Genomic DNA, 20,701 nt, shown 5'->3' with positions numbered 1-20,701 from the left:
AGCAATAGTCACTGGAAGAATGATTAAATCTTGCAATTACCCTGTGCTTTCTTGTCTGACATCCAAGCTCAAACACCCTCTGATGGAGAGGTGATTGCTCCTTGAATTTGTATCTCTGCTAGTAGCCTGGCTTTTTGGTTTTGAGATGTCAGAGGTGGGCTCATGGAGCACAGATATCTCACCAGCTCCATTTTATTTCCTTCTTTACTGGACTCTGGTCTTTTCCAGAAGGTGTACTACTTCTGCAGCAAATCCTTGGGAATGTAGTTTGCCTCATTTTGTACACATTTCATTTCTCTCACAGAAACGCTTATTTATTCCTGCAAATCCAGCCTGCCTAAATCTGACGACTGAGCTAGCTTCAACTCCTTTGCTTATTTCTTCTCTGCACAATTTCTTGCAAATTTTCCCCTATTCTGAGAGCTAAAAATACATCTGGGTGCTGCCTGGAGGCCATCTGAGAGCACAAAGGAAGGGGCAGCCCGATCTTCATATGCATTGCTAAGCAGTGCATGAAGAGCCTTCCCCACAAACAGGGTTGCTCCTGTATCAGGCATCCATAAATACAGAAATCTGCCATTCCCAGAAGCAATTGCATACAGAAATATGCTCACTCCTTCTATTTAGCCAGTACAGACTCTTCTACAGAAAATGCAATTGCTACTGAGAACTCCAACTTGTAATGACACCGAACAGGTGTAAAAGGGAAGAAAACTCAGCAGGGAGAAAAGCTACACCAACTCCCACCCCTGCAACCCGCAGAGCCCTCTCCTCCAGGAGTGTGTTTGTGTCAGGAATGAAACACAAATTTCATTGGAGGGGAAAACAAATACTTTCTGCATTTTTCACTGTCTGAATTTCCTCTCGATTTCTCAAAGTCGTGTTCTTCTACCAAAGCTCTTGGGAGCACTGGCTTTCACAGCCACCACTGCTAAGGAGGAGATGAAACCAAGATGTAGCTTCCTTGTTATCCAAGTGTGACTCTTTGTCCTACATACATGGAAAACATGACTTACTAGGTAAAATCCAAACCCCACAAATTAATTCAGATCTCCAAAAGATGACTGCTCAGATAAAATGTTTATTATAGAAGGACTGGTAAACTCCCCTTGTTCTCATTTATTATTGCTGTGTTCAGAACAAACCACATGATGTCATTGAAGAACAGAGTTGCGAAATCCCACATTCCAGACCAGGACCCAGGAATGATTCCCAAATTAGGCAAATGACATATGAAATATCAGTAAAGCATCTGAGGAGAAAAAAACCTAAATCTACAAAGAAGCCAAACCAAACCAAGAAATCCTGAAGCCACTTGAAACAAATTATGCTTGCCAAAATTATCGTGTTAATGGCTCTTCACCTCCGATATATTCAAACTGCAGGAGGTGGTTCTTGTTTTGGAAGTCCTTCACACATCTTCCCTCATCCTATGGGGAAGCACTGCTCTGCCAGAGGGATCTGCCAGAGGCCGGGCAGCAGCTGGCAAACATCTCAGAACAGGCAGGGCCAGCAACGGGGTCAGTGTTTACAAATGATAACTCATGTGAGCAGTGCTCACACCAGTGTTTGGGAAATAGCCCACACCACCAATCTGACCTCCCGTCCAGATGGAATTTTTACTGATTTATTTATTTTATTTTTTTTCCCTGAACAGAAATAAACCAAGGCCTCACGTTGGAAACTGGGAAACTGCACAAAAGTCAGCAATGAAATAAAGTCGGAACAATGCCCAATTCAGATGGTCTAGGGGGCCTTCTGCACAGTGTCCACGTCAAAATTTCCTCATCACAAGGAACTTCCTGCAAAACACACAGGATGCTTTTATTACTGAGTGGGTGGCATTTGATACAGCATCCCAACTGGCCAGAGAGGCCAATGAACCAGGCATTATTTCACTACTTCTCCAGAGGGACACTGCACGCAGGAATATACCTCTGTCATCTCCTGCACAGCTTAGTCACACATATAATATATAATACAGATCATACCCTGCCATGGCAGCTGTGAAGTGCAGAGTTTAACAGGACAGAAATCAGCTCTTTCATCCTTCCCCTTTGTTTCATGTCATTTCAGTGCCAACGTGCCCCTTTCCCACATACAATTATTTAGCAGTGATGAAGCTCTTGCTAATATTGAACACTGAAAGCAAAAGTAAGTTGTGTTTGGCAGTATCGTGGCACAGGCACTTTGCTCCCTCATTTACTCCTCACCTTGAACACTGTGTGCAGTTTTGGGTGCTACCATATAGGAAGGATATAAAGCCATTAGAGAGTGTTCAAAGGAGGGCCATGAAGATGGTGGAGGATCTAGACAAGGGTGGTTGGTCACTGGAACAGGGCAGTGGTCACAGCACCAAGCCTGACAGAGTTCAAGCAGCATTTAGACAATGCTCTCAGGCACCAGGTGGGATTTTGGGGTTGTCCTCTGCAGGGCCAGGAGTTGGATGATCCTTGTGATTCCCTTCCAGCCCAGGATATTCTGTGATTCCTGTAATTCTGTGATTTATGCCCCCTGTCTGGCTTGGGTCATGGTACCATTCACATGCTCAGTGCCCCAGGATGGTCTGCAGAACCATGGCTGCGATTTTTCTCACATCTTACATTTTCAAAGATGTGAAAGATCTTTAAATACATTAGCCTGGAAGCAGAGCCCTGGTGATCAGCGAAAAGGCAAAAAGGCATAAATCTGGTGTAGGAATTGTTGATGTAGCAGCTGGGCCGTGCTGACCCAGCAGCTCAGGAGGTCTGTGCCCTGTTTGATGACAGCGTGAACTCTGCGATTGTTCTGCAGCTGCGCCGATGCTGTGTTGTAATTAAAAGTGGCCACAGAATCACAGAAACGGAGAATTTCGTGGAGGGGACTCACTATATCCATCGAAGTCCAGCTCCCGGCTCTGCACAGGAGACCCCAGCCATCCCACCCTGTGCCTGTTGTCCAAATGCTGCTGGAGCTCTGTCAGGCTCGGTGCTGTGACCACTTCCCTGGGCAGCCTGTTCAGTGCTCACCACCCTCTGGGTGAAGAACCTTTTCCCAAAATCCATCCTAAGCCTCCCCTGACCCAGCTCCAGCGGTTCCTCGGGTCCTGTCACTGGGCACACAGAGCAGAGCTCGGAGCTGCCCCTCCGAGGATGCTGCAGCTCTGCCCTCACTCTGCTCTTCTCTTCTCCAAGCTGAACAACCAAGTGCCCTCCGCCGCTCTTCGTATTGCCCCTGTAGACCCTTCCCCACCACGCCATCCCCCTTGGATCCTCTCTAAGAGCTGTTCGTGTTGAGCGAAGGAGCAGCGCCGGCCCCGGCAGAGAGGGGCCCGAAGCAGCAGGGAGCTCCGGGGACAGAGGCTGCCGAAGCCCCGGCGGTGTCAGGCCTCAGCTGTGCCCAGTCCCGGCGGTGCCCGGCCCCAGCTATTCCTGCCCCGGTGGTGTCGGCCCCGGCGGTGCCGGGCCCCGGTTGTTCCGAGCCCCGGTCCCGGTTGTGCCCGGCCGCGGGGCCCCAGCGGCGGCGGCGGGAGGCGGTGCCTCTCGGGGGGCGGGGGCCGGGCCGGGCCGGCCGGCGCTGCCTTCCGGGGCTCGGCTCGGCACGGCCGGAGCCGGGGCAGCTGGAGCGGGCAGGATGCGCTCCGCCGCCGCCCCGCTGCCGCTGCTGGCGGCCTCGCTGCTGCTGCCGCTGCTCCTGCCCGCCGCTCCCGCCGCCCGCGGCAGCCTGGAGCCGCCGGCGGGCAATGGCAGCCGCCCGCCCGCCGCGCCGGGCCCCGGCAACCACAGCGGGGCCCGGCTCAGCCCCGTGCCCGCGATGCTCCGCGACCTCTCCGCGCTCAAAGCCGCCGTCATCGGGGCCTGCGCGCTCACGGCCGCGCTCATCGCCTGCCTCCTGCTCCGCGTCTTCAGGTGGGGACCGCCCGCGGCAACCCGGGACCCGGCGGGGCACGGGGGACACCCGCCACCGGGGCCGCCGGATTGGGGAAACCCCTCCTGTTTGATTGTTTTATTATTTATATATCAATATCTCGCATGTAATCGTACGTTATATAACCTGCTAATGCTGTGTTCGAAGCCCGGCCTCAAGCACGGCGTGTGCGGCTGGCCCAGCAGCCCCTGGGGAGCCGTGCGGGGCTCTGGGCCTGGCAAGGAAATCAGGGCAGGAGCTGCGCTCCGAGCGGCATTTCCCAGCCTGGGTCCCGCTGCCTGGGGCCACGGTGGGCACGGAGCGAAACGCGTGGGACTCTGTTGGAATATCTGGGCACAGGCGAGGTTCTGGTGGTGGTGGCGGTGATGGTGGGCCACTGGGATGGGATGGGATGGGTGCCCCAGGAGCCGTGGGGTGTCCGGCCTTGGAGGCACCAAGCGCAGCCGGAGATGCAGCCCAGATGGCGAGGTGTCACAGCTCAGTGCCCGGCTGCTGGGCAGGGCGGCCGGAACCAGACGGGAACAGCTGGCGCTCGGCGCGGGAGGAGGCGAAGCCATGGCTCAGGTGACAGAAGCGGTTAAACAAGTGGAGTTGGCGAATTCTTCCTTGTTCTGTCTTCAGGCCGGTCCTTTGTGCATGGCTGAATGCTCTGCTTCTCCTACTTTGAACTAATTCCATGTAGGAAGGGCAGCGTTCACGATGGTAGTATTCCAAAGTATTATCTATACACTGAAATGATTTGGGCTGATACTTTCTGAAGAAATTGACATTTAACTGTATTCTACTTAAGTGCGTGCAGCAGCTGGCAAAGGTAATGCAAATAAATGTGCTCATAAAGTGATGTGGTTTGGGAGAGCCCAATAAAGTGAAAAGGTGGGGTTTTTTTTAATCAGTATATCTGCTTTGCAGCTGTACAAAGTTGTCACGGACAAACAGCTGAATTGGTAGAGGTTATATGAGCCAGAATTAGGAAGTCCATAGCTAAGGCTTTTTGTTCTGCACTAAGTTTCTATTCCTAGTTCTGGGTGATCTTGGCGAGTTTATTTTCTTTGCCACAGTTTCTTCCGAGTATAAAGCAATATCTTGTGTCAAGGAGACCTGGCTGAATATTGGTAGCCAAAGAAGGCAAACTGATAACCTTTAAAGGCCTTCCCTGTACCATTATCAGCAAAAACAGGTCCAAGTTTAAATCCGTCTTTCCAAGGTGACTTTTTCTCCCATGCCAAAGTGGTCATTATGCAGCTGATCAGAGTTAATGCAGCATTAAAGATGTGTTCAAATAAGCACCCTCTGAGATGTCTTGTGTATCTTTGGTAGGACCTGCTGGCGAAGTGGAAAATGAGCTATTGGCTTCTGAGTATGTTTCTTTGTCTGATAGAGCACTTGTTTGTAAACAGTTATCCCAATTGCAAACGAGGCAAGAATACCAACAGGTATCTTTGTACAGCGTCACACTTGTAGCTGACAACACAGATCAGTGGAGATTCTGTTGCAGAAGAGATAAGGGATTTACCCTCAATAAATGTAAAGCTTTTCTCTGTCAGAATACGAGCTTTGTTCACACTTAGTCAAAAAACATTGCCATTTTTTTTTTCTGAAGAGTCATGGATTCCTATTAAAGCGTTTTTGCTAAAATCAAATCTTTGATTAAACTTTCACTATGAAATTGTTCTGTGTTGCTGGAAGTATATTATCCTTTTATATGGGTTGTAGAGATGAAATAAACCAGTGATTAGCCAGATACTGTCACAGGCATCGGATTAATATTTTATACATTTTATTTTTTATATAATCTCATTTTTACATATTTTTCTGTTGATATTATTTTCCTTTCTTGTTTGAGTAGGAGTAGATATAGTTCTCTAGCATTCAGCTCAGTTTTTAAGGCAACACTCAGAGATTCCTCTCCATTCCTTTTGGAAATGTTATGCTCTGAATTCATCTGATGATCGTGTGGTTCAGAATGTGGTATCACCCCAAGTGGTCTGAATTTCCTTTCTCTCTGTGGCTGCTGGGGTCTGTGAAGGCCAGCCAAGACTGCTATTTGTCTGCATGTGGCAAGCTCTAATTTGCTATAGTATTTATTTATTTATTCCTTTTTGCAAGCTCAGTCCTGGATTTGCTTTCTTTCCTACACTCGTGGACTCTGCATGCTCCCAACCCAAAACCATTTCCACAACAAACCAAATTCCATGTTATTCTTAATCAAATAGCTGGGTAGTTTGCATTACCAAGGAACAGTGTCTTGCAATAGAATGTGTGTGGCTAAACTCACTTTGATCTGTGTTTTGGATTTTGCATTTTTACCTCCGTGTTCTGCCCTGTTTCTCTCCCCTGGTGCAGCTCAGTTCATTCCATTGCAATGCAATTCTTGGGATCAGCTCACAGGAACACAGTTTTTCAGATGTGGCCAACTGTGCTGGCAGACCATGTGCCTTCCAGGGAAATCTGATAAGTTACTTTTGCTCCCATGGGCCAGCTGAGAGAGACCTAACACTTTAGTTGCAGAAAACTCTGCTCTCTAAGTGTTTGCATCATGTCTTGACCTGCTCTTGAACAAACAGAATCCAGGCTGGAAGGGCTGCTGTATATCCAGATTTTTAGAGAAAAGCTACCTGCTTATTTTGCATCTCATTGATTTTTCTTCTTGTTCAACTTTGATTTCTTCCTCAAATACCTCTTTAAGCTTAGTGTTCCAGTAATAGCAAAACTGGTATAAATGAGATTGAGCAGAGGTTCAAGCACATGATCATAAGATACAAGACCCTTTGTTCTATGAGCTGGACAGTTGCTCCAGGCCATCCAAGACTTAACCCCAGAGAGTTTTATGATTTAAAATTAAAGAATCACACAATCACAGACCAGTTACAGTACTCCAGCAAAGACAAGCCTTCTGCCAGCAACAGGAAAGAAAAACTTTGATTAAATTACATTAAATGTATAAGAAAACCCCAAATCAACCAAACATCCAGCAGCAAAACATCTATTTGTGACCTGTGTTGAAAGCCAGGGGCAGCCAGCAGCATTGATCATGGAATCATAGAATGGCAGCTGGGGTTGGAAGGGACCTCAAAGAATCACCTCTTTTCAACCCCCCTGCGTGGACAGGGACACTTTCCACTAGAACAGGTTGCTCCAAGTCCCATCCAACCTGGCTTTGAACACTTCCACAGGTTTTTCTTGACAGCCTGTGCCAGGGCCTCACCACCACACTGATAGTAGAGAATTCCTTCCTAATATCTAATTTAAACCTGCTGTCTTTTAGTTGGAAGCCATTCTTTCTTGTCCTGTCACTACGTCCCCCATCTCCAGAAAACATCAACTTTGTTGTCCAGTGCATCAACTTTGTTGTACCTAGCACCATCCAGAGAGCAGAGATACCCAGAGAGATCAACAGGAATTAAATATTGCTGGTCTAATTCGTCAACTGGTTAGAAGCCTGGAGTTTCCTGAGGTTTATAGTTCTTTTTTTTTTTTTTTTTTTTAATTTAACTGCTAAGGGAGGCCATTAACAGGAAATAAACTGGTTCTAATTCCATTCCACATATAACATTGCTGCAGTTCTAGGAGGGACTGGCTTAAGTAGATTTCCAGTAAGTACCCTACTTAGAAGGGATAAGGGGTTTTTTTTAGTTGTGTTTTTTTTGGTTTTTTGTTTTTTTTTCCTTCTTTCCAGGGGTGAGTCCTCTCCCTCTACATCTCTTAGCAGGAGGTAAAAAAATGCGGAGACCTCTCTGTCTGGGTCAGGAAAAGAATAATCTTTGAATGTCAGGGTTGTGGACTAAAATAGATTAGAGGAGTAAATAATACAATGAACCAGTGAGTTGATTCGAGCACTTACCCCACCACATGATGCCTCAGAAAGGAGGATGAAGTGCTGCATATGACTGGTGCTTGATCCAAATAGCCCCTGGTCAAAGTACAGACACAAAGTCAGCGTTCTGCTGTCTGTGTGTCCTTCCCTGCCTGGAGAGGGGTGTATGTATGATTTTGGATGGACCAGGCAGACCCTGGTGTGGTGAATGGTGCCTCAGCACTGGGTCTGCAGAGAAAGGTTAATGTCCCTGCCCCCAGTTAACCTGGGTTTTCTTTTCTCCTCATAATTGTGGGCAAGACCTGTAGCATTCCCTGCTAGTTACAAGGGGTGGCTGAATCAGCAGAAGCAACAGGATTTTTTAAAGTTGAAGATGGTTTTCTGTGCTGAACTACCAGAACCACTTCTACCCTGGCTAAAGCCCTTGGGGAGTGCATTGTCATTGTGCAGGGGCTGCTCTCTCACCACAGCTTCCAGCATGCTTCTTGTTTGCTTTTAAAAAACCTCCACAAAATTAATGTGGCTGGAAAGCAGATGCTCTGTTTGCCCATGAGGTCTGATGTGTCCTGACCCTGTCCAGGAGGTCTCCAAAGTTCATGAAACATTTGTATTCTCTAGTTCCTGCCCTGTGCTGCTCTGCTGATTCTGCTGCCTGTTCCACCTGATGAATAAATTTAGTGCTTTTCCTTTTCATGCTGTCATTTTTGTCGTGATGGTTACAGGTTCAGGAGTTTTAATGTGAAAGTTTCCTGACAGGCAGCCTTATTCAGTGTGTGTGTAGGGAAACTCCCAAAGCTTTCCTGCAAAGTTAGCTTGGGTAAGCCTTCTGGTATTTATGAAGCTTGGGGGAGTTGTGCAAATGAGGAAACAGACTGCTGGAAAGCAGATTAATGAAAAATTAGCTAGATAATCTGGGGTGGAATGGATTGAGAAAGGGGTGGCATGGAAAGACCTTTTTAGTTGTAGTTGTAGCAGCTTAGCCAAAAATCAGCAGCAAAATGAGCTTCCACCCTATCCTAGATGAGCACCATCATTAAGTCAAGTTGTGGGGATTAATAGGTCACGGTACAGTGAGTTCTGCTCCAGGTCTTCTTGAAAGTGTAGCCCAAATAGACTAATTAATGGCTGGAGGCAAAAGGATTCTAGTTTCCTGTTTCTAAAAATATCTGTTCTGCAGTAATTTCTTCAACCACTCCATTATTAACAGTTTTAAGGTGAACTCTGTGGAATAAGTTATGTTTTCTAATGGAAGGAATGAGGGAGGAGGGGTCTTAGTAAAGTGGGCCTGATACTTGGGTAGGATTTTAAATGGAACCCATGGAATCCCCCTGTAGCCTGTATGTGAGTGCAAAGTGGTAAGGCTGTGTTTGGTTAGTTCTGACAGGTTGGTCTTGGTCTATGTATAGGCTTCCCAGGATAAGTAAATATTTCTTGCAAGAACGATGTTTTACTTGCAAGGGGAGACCTCCCTGCATCACTTTGCAGTTTTTAGCAGGGAAGCAGAGTAATGGAGAAGTGGTTTCAAAAGGATTTTCAAGTGTTTGGGTTAAGAGTCCTACTGTACTGGATATAAAATCACTTTTTTCAACAATAGCAGTAAAAGAACAAATCACCCCGTGCTCAGCAGCACAGATAGCTCTAAAGATTGGAGGTGACTTTCTCCTCACTCCTGATGCAACCTCAGCCTTCAGAACAGGGAGGAAATGCAAACTACTTCATCCCAACGGCTGGGACCTGTTTGTTCAGCCTTGGACTACTGCCCAAAAGCAGGGCTTGGCAGAGGTACTGAGATTTCCACATCAGAGCTGGTCACTGATTTAAATTTCCTTAACTTCAAGCTTGGAAGGGACCACTGTGGTGGAGATGCATACTCAGGGCTGGAGTCCCAGTGTCTGCGGTGCTCACACCCCAGTTCCTGTTGCTGTGTAACTCTCTCAAAGACTTCTTGAGGCAAAAGCTGTGCTTTGAATCCAGCACACCTCGCATGATGTGCCAGGGCAAGGCTTCTTGACGGTGAAAGTGCACTTGGGATATGCTGACTGCTCAGAGCACTAGCTATGACTACCAAAAATCTGGGCTGCTTGCTTGTACCTGCACCAGCTCCCGTGTCATGCTTGGCAGGTAGCAGTTTTGTTTGCTAAAAGGTGTAGGGGAAAGTTCTGCATTTTGTTAACCAAAACCATCCACTTCTCTCCCTGAAGGCTGGCCGAGTACACATCAACACGTTCTTGAATGTATAATCACAAAAATGCATTCATGCATGAAAAGTGTGACCTTCCTAGCATGCATGAAAACAGTAGGTGAGATAAAAAAAATGGACCCACACAATTCAAGCTAGAGGCAGAGAATAAGTTGAAAAGCCGCACACCAAGTGTTTATTAATTGAAAGTAAGTGTTAGAAAATAGATCTCTCAAAACTATGGGATGTGCAGGTGTGTGAGCATCTCCATTTCCAAAGGAAGCTAAGGCTGGCATCTGTGGGAGGAGAGGTGGTAGGTGCAGTTAGCTTTGAATGATGGTTGATTATTTTTCATAGCAGCTGCACAGATGGAGCCTGAAACTGCTTCAGGTGAGACTCAAGGTTGTTGCTGTGGGAGTCCTGAGCTTGGCCTGACTGCGAGGAAAGTGAGCAGGCAATTTTGTACCCAGACAGCATCACCTCCTTGCTCCTAATCTTGCCTAGAACATTCCCATGGCTCAGCAGGGCTTAACCTGTGCTTTCTCGTCTGAACATGTTCACTAAACCAGTGGCTGCTTCAGCTGATTAAGGCCATGTCTCACTGAGTGAGTGTGGCAGCAGGAGCACGTGGCAGCTGCCGTGTTCGTGTGTCTGCCCTGGTGCCAGAGCATCTCTGGTTTGTCAGCAGTGGGAAGACTGACATTGGTCTGGATTGCAGCTGATGAGAAACTGCTCTACGCACACAGGCACGAGCAGTGGCCTTGGAAAGGCAGCAGGAGGGGACAGAGGCTGGTTCTGCAGTGTTCCTGTTAGGGGGGTCGGAGCTGGTGGGAGCAACCTCAGCCTCTGCAAAGAATACTGTATAAAGGCAGGCTTTCCCACCTCTGTTTCAGGTCTGGCAAGAGGATTAAGAAGACCAGGAAGTACGACATAATCACCACCCCGGCCGAGCGGGTAGAAATGGCTCCTCTGAACGAAGAAGACGACGAGGATGAAGACTCAACAGTGTTTGATGTGAAATACAGGTACTGCTGCCATCTATCCCGTTAGACTTGCTCACTGACCTCTTGTTAGTGAAGACAGATCTTTTATTTTTCTGCTGGGCTGACTTGGCAGGGATGAGGCAGTCACAGTCTCCCTCTTGGCGCAAGCATTTTCCCTTTCCTTTACACTCCTCGACCTATTCCCAGCACACACAGCTCTGTCCTTCCCTGCTCCTGCAATAACCCAGTCACTGCCCCAGGCTGTCTGCACTCCTCTTTCCCCTGCAGAGCAGCACAACGGGATGCACGTGTCCCAGAGAGCTGACAGGGTTTGACAGACTGAACTTCCCCTCTCGGGCAGCTGCTGGCGGTCATTCCTGTGTGCTCACACTGGATAGAGGGCTGTGGATCAAGGGTCGTGGATCCAGGGCTGCTTTCCCAGGCACTGAGCCTGGGAGGGAAATCAGAATGAATCTCCACAAGATTTGTACCAGAGTGCTCCTGTGTTGGTCTGTGACACAGAGAGGACCGTGGGCCCTCACTGATGCTGTTAGCAGTTATCCCTTAGCAACAAACTTTCCTTAAATATGTCTGGTTTTTTGAGATGGAAGTGGTGTGACAACCCAAAACTTCTGCTGCCTATTTTGGGCCTGAAGATTTATGGCAACAACTCAGCACATAAAGATGCTGCTTGTTGATTTATGGCATCAGGGTATCTGCATCTCTTATTTTTATTTGCATCAAGCCATCCACACTACTCGAGTTGTGTTCTAATCCAAATAAGGCCCACTCTAAAATCTGTCCTACTTTGGCTGAAATAAGCTCTCCTTATTATAAAAATGCAGGTCTTGACATCTTCTAACCGGAGAGTTTACAGACTTTACTCACATTGCCCATCCCCTAACTTTGGAAAAGGGGGAGCACCACACCTGCTCTGAGCACATGTGCCAACATCTGAACCACACACCACCGTATGCTTCACTGGTAGTTTCCCAGGTCACTGCATTAGTTCTCTATAAAAATCAGGAAATAGTTGGGAGCCATGAAACAATGAAGGGTGTGAGTCAAGCCTTTATGTGTGAACAATTAGTTCTTGGTTTAGAAGACTCCTATCAGTCCTTACCTGACTTTTGCCGTTCCCTGTAGCTGCCCTGTGTTTGCTCTAATAATTTCAGCTTGTGCAGTTTGTACTTTGGGATCGAGCTTTGTTAAATCCAGAATGCAGAGATCTGAGTCACCATGGCTATTTAAACAGCCACCATGTCCCACCCTTTTCCTTTTAACTCCAAACTTTCTCTGTGAACTTTTGGAAATGGGATCTGAGGGTTTTTTCCCCAAAGAGCGAGAACAGAAGAATCTCAATCATGGCAGTGCTTCAGGACAGGATGTCTAATAATGAAATAGTGGATGAACAAAGAGAGCTTGCTGGAGCCCATTTGTCTCTTGAGAGCTGTGTTCGTGTTATCTGACGTTTCTTCCCTGGAGCAGGAACTCTGCTGCTATCACTGAAGGTATCAGCTCATCCTGGGTCCCTGTTCTTGGCCAATCAGTCATCTTTTCAGCTGTGGGAATTCCTCCTTTCTGCCACAGTGCAACAGCTATTAAATTGCACATTTTCTGCAGTCCTTGCTGTTTCAGGCATACTTTTGTTTTGCTCAAACAGAGCTACTCAGTTAGGAGGGGGAGATCATCTCACAGACAGCCCCTTAGCAGTGCTGATTTTGGGAAAGCTGCTTTGAGGAGGATACGTTTGCTGTAGAAGGTGTCAAGCTCTGTGGTTCGTTTGTGCAGGTTGGAGAGTATGTCCCAAACAGTTCACAAATCCTGTCACCAGTAAAGAGACTCCTTTGCAAATTGGAGTTGCTGAGTTTGACCACTGACAGCCCCATTAAACTAGTCAGGACTCTTTTCATAGGTGCTTGTGTTCAGATGGGAAGAGGGGGATAGAGCTGTAGAAAGGGCAGCTCAGATTTGCCCACAGGGAGTCAGGGAGCAAACTTCTAACAGGTCTTCTCTTGGGGTATTTGCCCCAGTCCTCCCCAAACCCCCAAGCTGGAATTCGTGGTGTGGGAAGCTCTGAGTGGTTTATTTGAGATCCCCTCCACTGGTGGAAGATCTGTGCTGGCACTTGCATCTGTATTTGGGGGAGTAATTGAGATTCTGTGCTCTCTCCCCGTGTAATGCAAACAGTTCTCTAATTAAAAGGCAGTTGGTGTGGAGCAGCAACAGGGGAGAAGCGACATTTACCTCTCCAATTGGTTCTCATGCAGTTAATTTTCTTCCCTTTAATGCTTTGTCCTTGTGCAGATTTGTTTCCAGTCTTACATGAGGCATCAAAGAACAGCAGACAGTGTAAATTGGGCTGTTGGATGAAGGTCGTTGCTATTTTTTTCCTTTTTTTTCAGGAGGCTTTAAGGTTTTAGTCTCCCAGTAAAGCCCCCCCTGGCTTCCCTTGGGCAGTGGAGCAACAAGAAATAACCACCTTCCTCCAATAAGGCAAACTAATGAGACCACTTCAAAATCTTACTCAAACAGTCCTTTCTGCGGATGCAAAAGGCACCCACTGCTGCCTCTGTCGAATATATGCTGGATCAGATCTCCTCTTTGCAACCTCATTTCAGGAGCAGGGAAGCAGCTCTGTCAGTGGCCTCTAATCCTGCAGGCACAATTTCTGTGCGAAAAGAAGTGGAAAGTATAAAACAAAGATTGTTACAGAGTATAAGTGCCAGATTACTTGGACATTGACACCTCCTTAAAAAGCTTATGGGAAACCACTGTTTTAATTTGTGTGTTTCTGTATGTATTTGCTCTGGTGTTGAGGGAGGCATTTGGATAAAAAGTTCAGGAATTGTTCTGAAATTATTATAGAGCTACGCAAAGAAAGCAAAAAAACTGAGCAGTGGAATGAGTGTTTGTTTCTTGATCACTGATTGAATCTCCGCTGAAGGCCACAAAGCATTCTTGTCCAGTTGATTCCTGGACCATATGAACTATATTGGTCATCATTTCCCAGATGTCAGATGTTTTTTCAAGTTTTATGATGGGATTTGCTGTACATCTTCAAAAATGAGTTAGTGGAAAGCTAAATCCCATCCTCCATATGTGCTTTTTCTCATCCCACAAATAGATTTTGATTTGAAGATTTCCCTCTCCTCTTTACTCCTTTAACACTTTCTTTCAGGAAGGCAAGGGGAATTTGCTTGGGTTCTGTGATCTCTGTGATGGAGCTAAGCCATTGATTCATCAGGCATTTGGCACTCAGGGATACTTGAGTAGAGCTCTGAAGTAAAGTAGGTTGCAGACAAACATCCTCCACAAACTGGTGTCCATCCCCCACCACAAAGCACTCTGCTTACTTTGTGTAGTAAGAGAAAAGAGATTAAAACAGCTGCAAAAAGAACCAGTTTCTGAAAAGGTAAATAAAATTGTTAGCTTGTTAAGCTTATTAACTCTAGCAATGCTCATTGGGGGATTTCTTGTCAGCTTCAATAGGAAACTGAAAACAAGTTCTGAATAAATTCCGTGGTGCCTTGCACATGAAAGGCTTTGAAAGCACTTCAGTAATCTGGGATATCAGCAGTGACTCCTCTCCCTGCTGACTTGCAGCTGTTGGAGGCAGCGAGTTCTGCTCTTGCTTCGCTTGCTGAGCCCAGCTGGGGGAATTTCACAACTGTCCAGGGCGATATGTGCCATGTGACAGCCCAGAGCTGTGGAAAGAACTTGGAATTTAAATGCTAGTCCTGATGTCAGGCTCCTAAATAAATAGAAATAATAAATAGAAAGTTTTTCTTGGGGCAGATTGAAGCCTCTGTCCTTCCTGTCGGCCGAGTAAAATTCCTCAGTTTGTTTTCCCTATGGATTGTCATTTTTCCCTCTAACAGCTGCAGCACCAGCAGAACGCAGGAGCAGTTTAGGAATGCATCTTCCAAAGTGCTCTTGAGAGGAGAAAGATTTATGTGTAAGGAGCAGTGGCAGGCTGAGGGAAGAGGGCAGGAATATTTATTCAACCATTGTGGGTCTAAAGAGCTTTTGAGAGCTTGCAGGATGTTTTAGAGGAAAGATGCACCCACATGTAAGGGCTGGATTCTGGATTCATCCCTTTTTTAGGCACTGGTAGCACTGAACTGTAGAGAAACATCTTCAGCACAGTTGCAGGGCTCAGCCTTTGATGTAGTGGAGTCTTGGGAGTCTCTGTATAATAAGGGTTACAGTACTGGTGCCTTCTCTAGGACTACATCCTTTCCAGATCCTGGCTGCATGTGCAGCTCTGAATGGAGCATGGAATTGTTCCGTTTGTTACTGTGAGGTGTTCACTCTCAAGGGAGCAGCTCTAATGGATTTTTTTTTTCCAGTGAAAGCTGCAGGCAATTCTGGATGATGCTAGGTGAATTGTGCTGGGGTTTATAGCAGCTTATTTTTTTTCCCCAGCAGGCAGCAGTGACAAGTTGTGTGTAAATGGAGGGGTATCATTTATCCTCATCTGAAGGGGGTGCAAATCACCAACTCAGGCAGCAGCTCACTATAAATACAACAAATTGCCAAAGCTTTGGTGCTGCTGTTAAGGATTTCCCATAGGCCCACAGCAGGGGAGAAAAAGAGATAGTCAAAAAGCAATTTTTGCTGGGTTTTGAAGGCCAGTTCTTTCCCAACTCTGACAGTTGTTGCAGAGCACACTGTGTTCTGCTGCTCTTACAGTCCTATGGGAGGGCTCTCACCTCCTTCCTGGAGTGTAACAAGTTCTTGTTAAGGTTTTTTTTGAAGATCAAAGCAGTTAAGGCAGTAGAGTGTCAGAAGGAGTGTCCATAGCAAGGAGGATGGTCCATGTGTGTTGATGGGTAAGGGGTGCACTGGTGTGTAAAAGCTGTGAAGTGCAGAGTGTGGTTTCATGGGCCTCCTTGTGCACATTCTGTTTTCTGCTCTGCACAGTGACTGGCCACAGGATCTCTTCCAGGATCTGGGCTTTGTATCATCTAACTCTGCTTTTGTCTTCCTTTGACATGTCTTCTGGCATTCCACTAACATCCCAACACACAAACTGCTGGAGGGGGCTGGTGGCAATCCCAGTGAATTATGCTCCCTTTTCCTTTGTGACTATTGGGATTTTTATTTTCCACTTTGCACGTGGGTTCTCATCTCTGCCTGTGAGTAATTTTAATTGCAAATCTCCAGCTGTACTAATTCTTCTGCTTTCCAGGTAAAGCAGCTCCATGGAGCCTTGGTGCCCTGCAAGACATCATTCTGCTGTCGAGGGACCTGCTGAACCCATAACTGTGAAAGGGGAGGCTTTCATCTCTGCAGCATCACAACCAAACCAAGCCTCACCTCCTCGAGGTGCTGTTTGTACAGCAGGCTGTGGATCTTCTGACTAAAACAGCACCATTTGGTTCCCTGGTGTCCCAACTCCTGCGTTGGAATGACCAGAGTTCCTCTTTGCAAACTGGGCTCTCTTGCTTTAAGAGGGCTGCAGTGTCACCAAAGCATGACAAGGTGCAGCTCCTTACAGTCTAAATAAATTTTGCAGAAGGAGGAAGACAAGGAAGATTAAACCGAGCTGCTCCAAGGACTCATTTTCTAAAATCCTAATTCAACACTTCAGTCACTGTTACGGTCATTGTTAAACAGATAATGTGTTTTTAAAAAAATCAAGAAGTATTTTTTGGCCTTACAGAGGTGACTTAGGACTTAAGATGGTAAAAATGTAAGCCATGCTGGAATGCCACACAATGTTTGGTGTAGGGTTTTGGGTGGGAAGGGGTTGGGAGGCTGACTCATGTAAGAAATTTTCTTGACTTGCTACTGATTTTTTTTTTAAAACAACAGTTGCACTAAGTTTTCATGATGGCACTCTCATTGTCCCACGGAGCTCTGATCAGATCAACTTCAGTAAGTGAGACCACAGGGAAATAGGATGAATCAGGCATGCTCTAAACTACAACAATCTTGGATTAAAGAAGATATATTTTTGTAATTTTCTGCCCTTCCACTGGGAGTAACACCAGTGTTTTGTACTGTCCTGTGCTGACTGTAACTTGTCTACAATTCATTACGTTTTTCTAAGCAAAGTAAGTCCTCATGTGAAACGATTGGATTGCAGAAAGAACATGTCTTATTTTTCATGGAAGCTTCATGTAAGTGATCTTATTTTCTGTCAAACTGGAAGTTTTCCCTTACTACCTGCTTGGCATTTTTCATTTATCTCAAGGACACATTTTTAGCTGTTGCTCCCTGCTGTGCTTTGTGCTGCAGAGGTCAGAGCTGTGGGATGACACTGTGGGAATTAGATTGCTGTATCTGGAAAGGTCGGGCTTGGGAGACCACAGGCATCCAGGCATTCCAGGCCAGCGGTAGAAAGGGCAAACCTAACTGGGTTAGTTTCTTTACTTTGTGGTTTTCCTTTAGGGTAACCACAGATGAAGTTCAGATGTTACTGTTTACTGCACTCCTTAACACCTTCAATTTTGGGTTTTTAAGCTGGCTGGAACTTTGCTTTTCTTGGGGAATACATATTTTCCAATTGTTTTAGGATTGTCCCACTGTTTGTTTGACCCTCTCCCAGCCTTGCAGTTGCAATCCCTCAAGGAGACTGCAGTTTCTGGCAAAGCACCAGCCTTGCAGCAAGCTGCCACTTTTGGGATTTTTATTTTTTTTAAAGCCCTATTGAGATTTGAGGCTTGTTGAGAAACCAAACTGCTATGTCATGATACCATGACCTGTGCCAGTTCTGTGTGGTTCTCCTTGGCCCTTCAGTCAGTAAAAGGAGGTGAAGGGGAATTTTTTTCCCTTTCAAGCAGCCTTGTGCATTCATCCCAGCAGCTGCCATACCACAGCTTGTTTCCGTAGCTGTGACTCAGCAAAGGCTTTGCAGACAGCCAGCTCAGCCTGCATGGAAAAATCCCAAAGCAGATTGTTGTGTTAATATTAGTCATCAAAGCAATATAAAATGCTCTGTTATTTTCATTCATGGAATAGTTTGAGTCATTCTGTGCCACTGTTACCAAGCCATATGACAGGTCAGAGGTGAGGCCGGGCTGGGCAGGTTGTTCAGGCTGGTAGGAACCACAGGGAGCAGGGAGTGGAACAGGCTGCACTGCAGGTTGAGGTGAGCTCTGGAGCTCTTTCCTCACCTCGGTAAACCAGGTTTCGGGCTCTAGGCTGGATGCTCCAGAAGGAAATACTGAGGTTCTTCAAGGCTGCAAGACTTTGAAGGCTGGGAATTGAACTTCTTGGGCAGACCAAGCCCTTTTGAAGTCAGAGAAGTGGCAATGCTGAGAGGAGAGAGGGAGGTTAAAAGCTTCTGTTGGCATTTGTGGAAGGAGGGGACAGGATGAGGTGGCTGTGCCCTGTCTGTGCAGGCACCGTGGCAACGAGGTCATGCCCACAGTCCTGCCACGCTCATTGAACTGAGCATCAGGCACTCTCAGAGTGGGGGACAGGGAATGAAACCATCTCTGCACAAATGAAAGGCAGGACCAAGTCATGTAGGAGACAGATGAGAAGAAAAGATGCATGAAGGGCACTTCTCTTTCTGAGGGCAACTCGGTTCTTGAAATCAGTTTTTCCAGCAGCATCAGGTCACTTGCTGAGTTAGGCTGGCAAAGGCCTTCTGCTCCCCTTGCTTGTAGCTTAAAAAAAACAAAATCCCACCATTTTCACAACATGGCCAAATCTCAATGGTGGATAGGGACCAGATGTTTAAGATGTTGGAGATGGAGGTGCTCAAGGGCAGCTGGGATTTCCTGGCTCCTTGGGGAAGTCCCAAATTGTGTGCCATAAGCTAAAAAGTGCTTATAGGAAAGCAGCAGCTGCTTGGTGGAAATAAAAGGTTAACCTGACCAGTTGCTCAAAGTCATGAAAATAAGCCAAATGCTCTGTCTGATACTCAGTTGCTGTTGCAAATGTGAGGCAATGTTTACCTCTACAAAACTTGCTGTATGTGATTTAAAGTGTCTGGTTAAATATTCTATAGCTATATTTAGTTAAGATTTTAAGAGCACTTGACGTGACTCATCTAATAGTATATATATATGAATATTTTTTTAATTGTAGAAATCAGTTTAAAACATAGTTTTAATAATTTGAACTGTTTGGTTCAGGTAGTTCTAGGAGTTCATCAGAGAAGAAATAGCCATTAACCACTACATGAGTTTTTTACCTTATTGTTCTGTGTATCTTACACTGCAGATTTAGTCTGATTGTGACTGTAACATGTCTTAGTATCTGCTGCTATTTTCTGTTGCGTAGTCAAACTTGCTTTGTTCAAGAGCATTTTAAAAGGCATATTTTTTTTGTTACAGAAATGAAAACAGAAATGTTATTACAGCTGTCTGCCTGTAGCTCACTTACTGCTTACAGAATCCACTGACTCCGGGCTGAGGCAGAGTATGTGAGTCAGAGGCTTTTCCCTTTGTGCAGGTGGAGGGAAAACCCTGCACAGAATTGCAGCTGCTTTACTCCAGCCACAGCCCTGTCACCAGAGATTACACTTGAGAAGCCAGAAATCAGTGTGCTGTGCTTACCTGCAGAACTAAGTACACAGATAACTTTTTGTTATTTGCATTTTTCCTCCCTTTTCTTCCCTGGAAGTTGCAGAGATGACTGCAAACACTCGTTTAACTCACTGACACTGTGATCCCCTAGTGTTTATCTTAAGGCCAGACTTACTCGTAAGAGTCTACCGGCACTAATGAAGCTTGAACACACAGATACTAATTAACTCAAACACTTTGTTTATAACTATTCTCTCTAATTCCATGTACATGGTATAATCTCTGCAGATTGGTGGGCTGTGGTTTTTGTCGAAGATTTTTCCTTGTTAGATGAGTTTCTGCTGCTGCAGTTTGTGTGTGAGGAGATATCAGGACCATGTGTTCAGTGTTGTGCAATTGCTTTGAAGTTTTTTAAAAAGAATTTGTCATTGTGACCAAAGCTTCTTTTTAAGGAAAAAATGGTTGCGTTTGAATGGACTTCATGTGTTTCAGTAGAAACTGCCGTCATTAAACATGTTCTTGAAATCCCTGTGCTGTGTGTTACGTTTAAGGCAGGAATGGGACAGGGTGGTGCTTTTTGGGGTGAGGTGGATGTCAGAGCACCTGTTTGCTCTCTTATTAGAGGATTGCAAGTCCCTTTGTCCTGTGACTCTGAATCAAAGGCTGACAAGGGGGAAAACTGTTTTTAACAGCACGGTAGAGGAATATGTTTAACCACACAAGGTCCCCATTAACTATCACAAAGCTGGGCTTTTTTCTGGGATCAGAAGGCAGAATCCTCTGCAGTAGGGATCCCAGTGCCTTTGACTTTATAACCACGTTTGGTACCTCAGAGCCCACAAACTGTAGCCCTGTCCCAGACTTTGATCACCCCTGGGCTAAGCCCTGTCCCCTCCTTGGGGTGGCCTGGTCACACCACAGCTGTTCAGCAAACTTCCCCTCCAGACTTGCTTGATGAAGTTGCCCATCTCTGAAGCAATTTTGCCTTGTGGCTTTCAGGGCATGGCAAGATGCTGAAGTGCTGGAGATAAGGATCAGGGCAGTCTGAGGCTGCTTGTTTCACACTTTTGGCAGTTCTCAGAGGACTTTTCCTCCTCGATATGGAGAGCAGACACTCCTGAGCTCTGGAGCAGCTACAGGACAGACTGGTCCAGCACCCTGGGCATGGATTAGCTCTGCCTCTCTCCTCTGCCATGTACCACATGATTTCTCTGCCTTGATGTCTTCATCTCTTCAGGATCAGTCTAAGAGTAATTCAGTGCTGCAGAGAAGAGGCAGCTGCTGTCCCGCCTCTGCCTTTTGAATTATGTCCTGCCAGCAAAGTGAAACTCAA

The 20,701-nt window shown here is 46.3% G+C and overlaps 1 protein-coding gene across 1 annotated transcript; it reads left to right on the top strand.

Annotated features, from left to right (window-relative positions):
- The first annotated feature begins 3,612 nt into the window (after nucleotides 1-3,612).
- Nucleotides 3,613-19,897, top strand: FAM174B (family with sequence similarity 174 member B). The gene is made up of 3 exons (XM_014888825.2): nucleotides 3,613-3,887; nucleotides 10,793-10,924; nucleotides 16,077-19,897. Exons 1-3 carry the CDS (start codon nucleotides 3,613-3,615, stop codon nucleotides 16,078-16,080), a joined length of 411 nt encoding a protein of 136 aa, XP_014744311.1. The 3' UTR covers nucleotides 16,081-19,897.
- The last annotated feature ends 804 nt before the right edge of the window (nucleotides 19,898-20,701 follow it).

Source organism: Sturnus vulgaris, chromosome 13 (genome assembly GCF_052056855.1).
Source record: "Sturnus vulgaris isolate bStuVul1 chromosome 13, bStuVul1.hap1, whole genome shotgun sequence".
Lineage (NCBI taxonomy): Eukaryota > Metazoa > Chordata > Aves > Passeriformes > Sturnidae > Sturnus > Sturnus vulgaris.
Note: the sequence above shows the minus strand (reverse complement) of the source record. Positions and strands in the feature narration are given on the sequence as shown.

Bases quoted from the DNA above. Each gene is read 5' to 3' on its own strand.
- FAM174B (XM_014888825.2), top strand. From the start codon at position 3,613: ATGCGCTCCGCCGCCGCCCCGCTGCCGCTGCTGGCGGCCTCGCTGCTG. The intron at 3,888-10,792 runs GTGGGGACCGCC...CCTCTGTTTCAG, and splicing joins CTCCTGCTCCGCGTCTTCAG to GTCTGGCAAGAGGATTAAGA.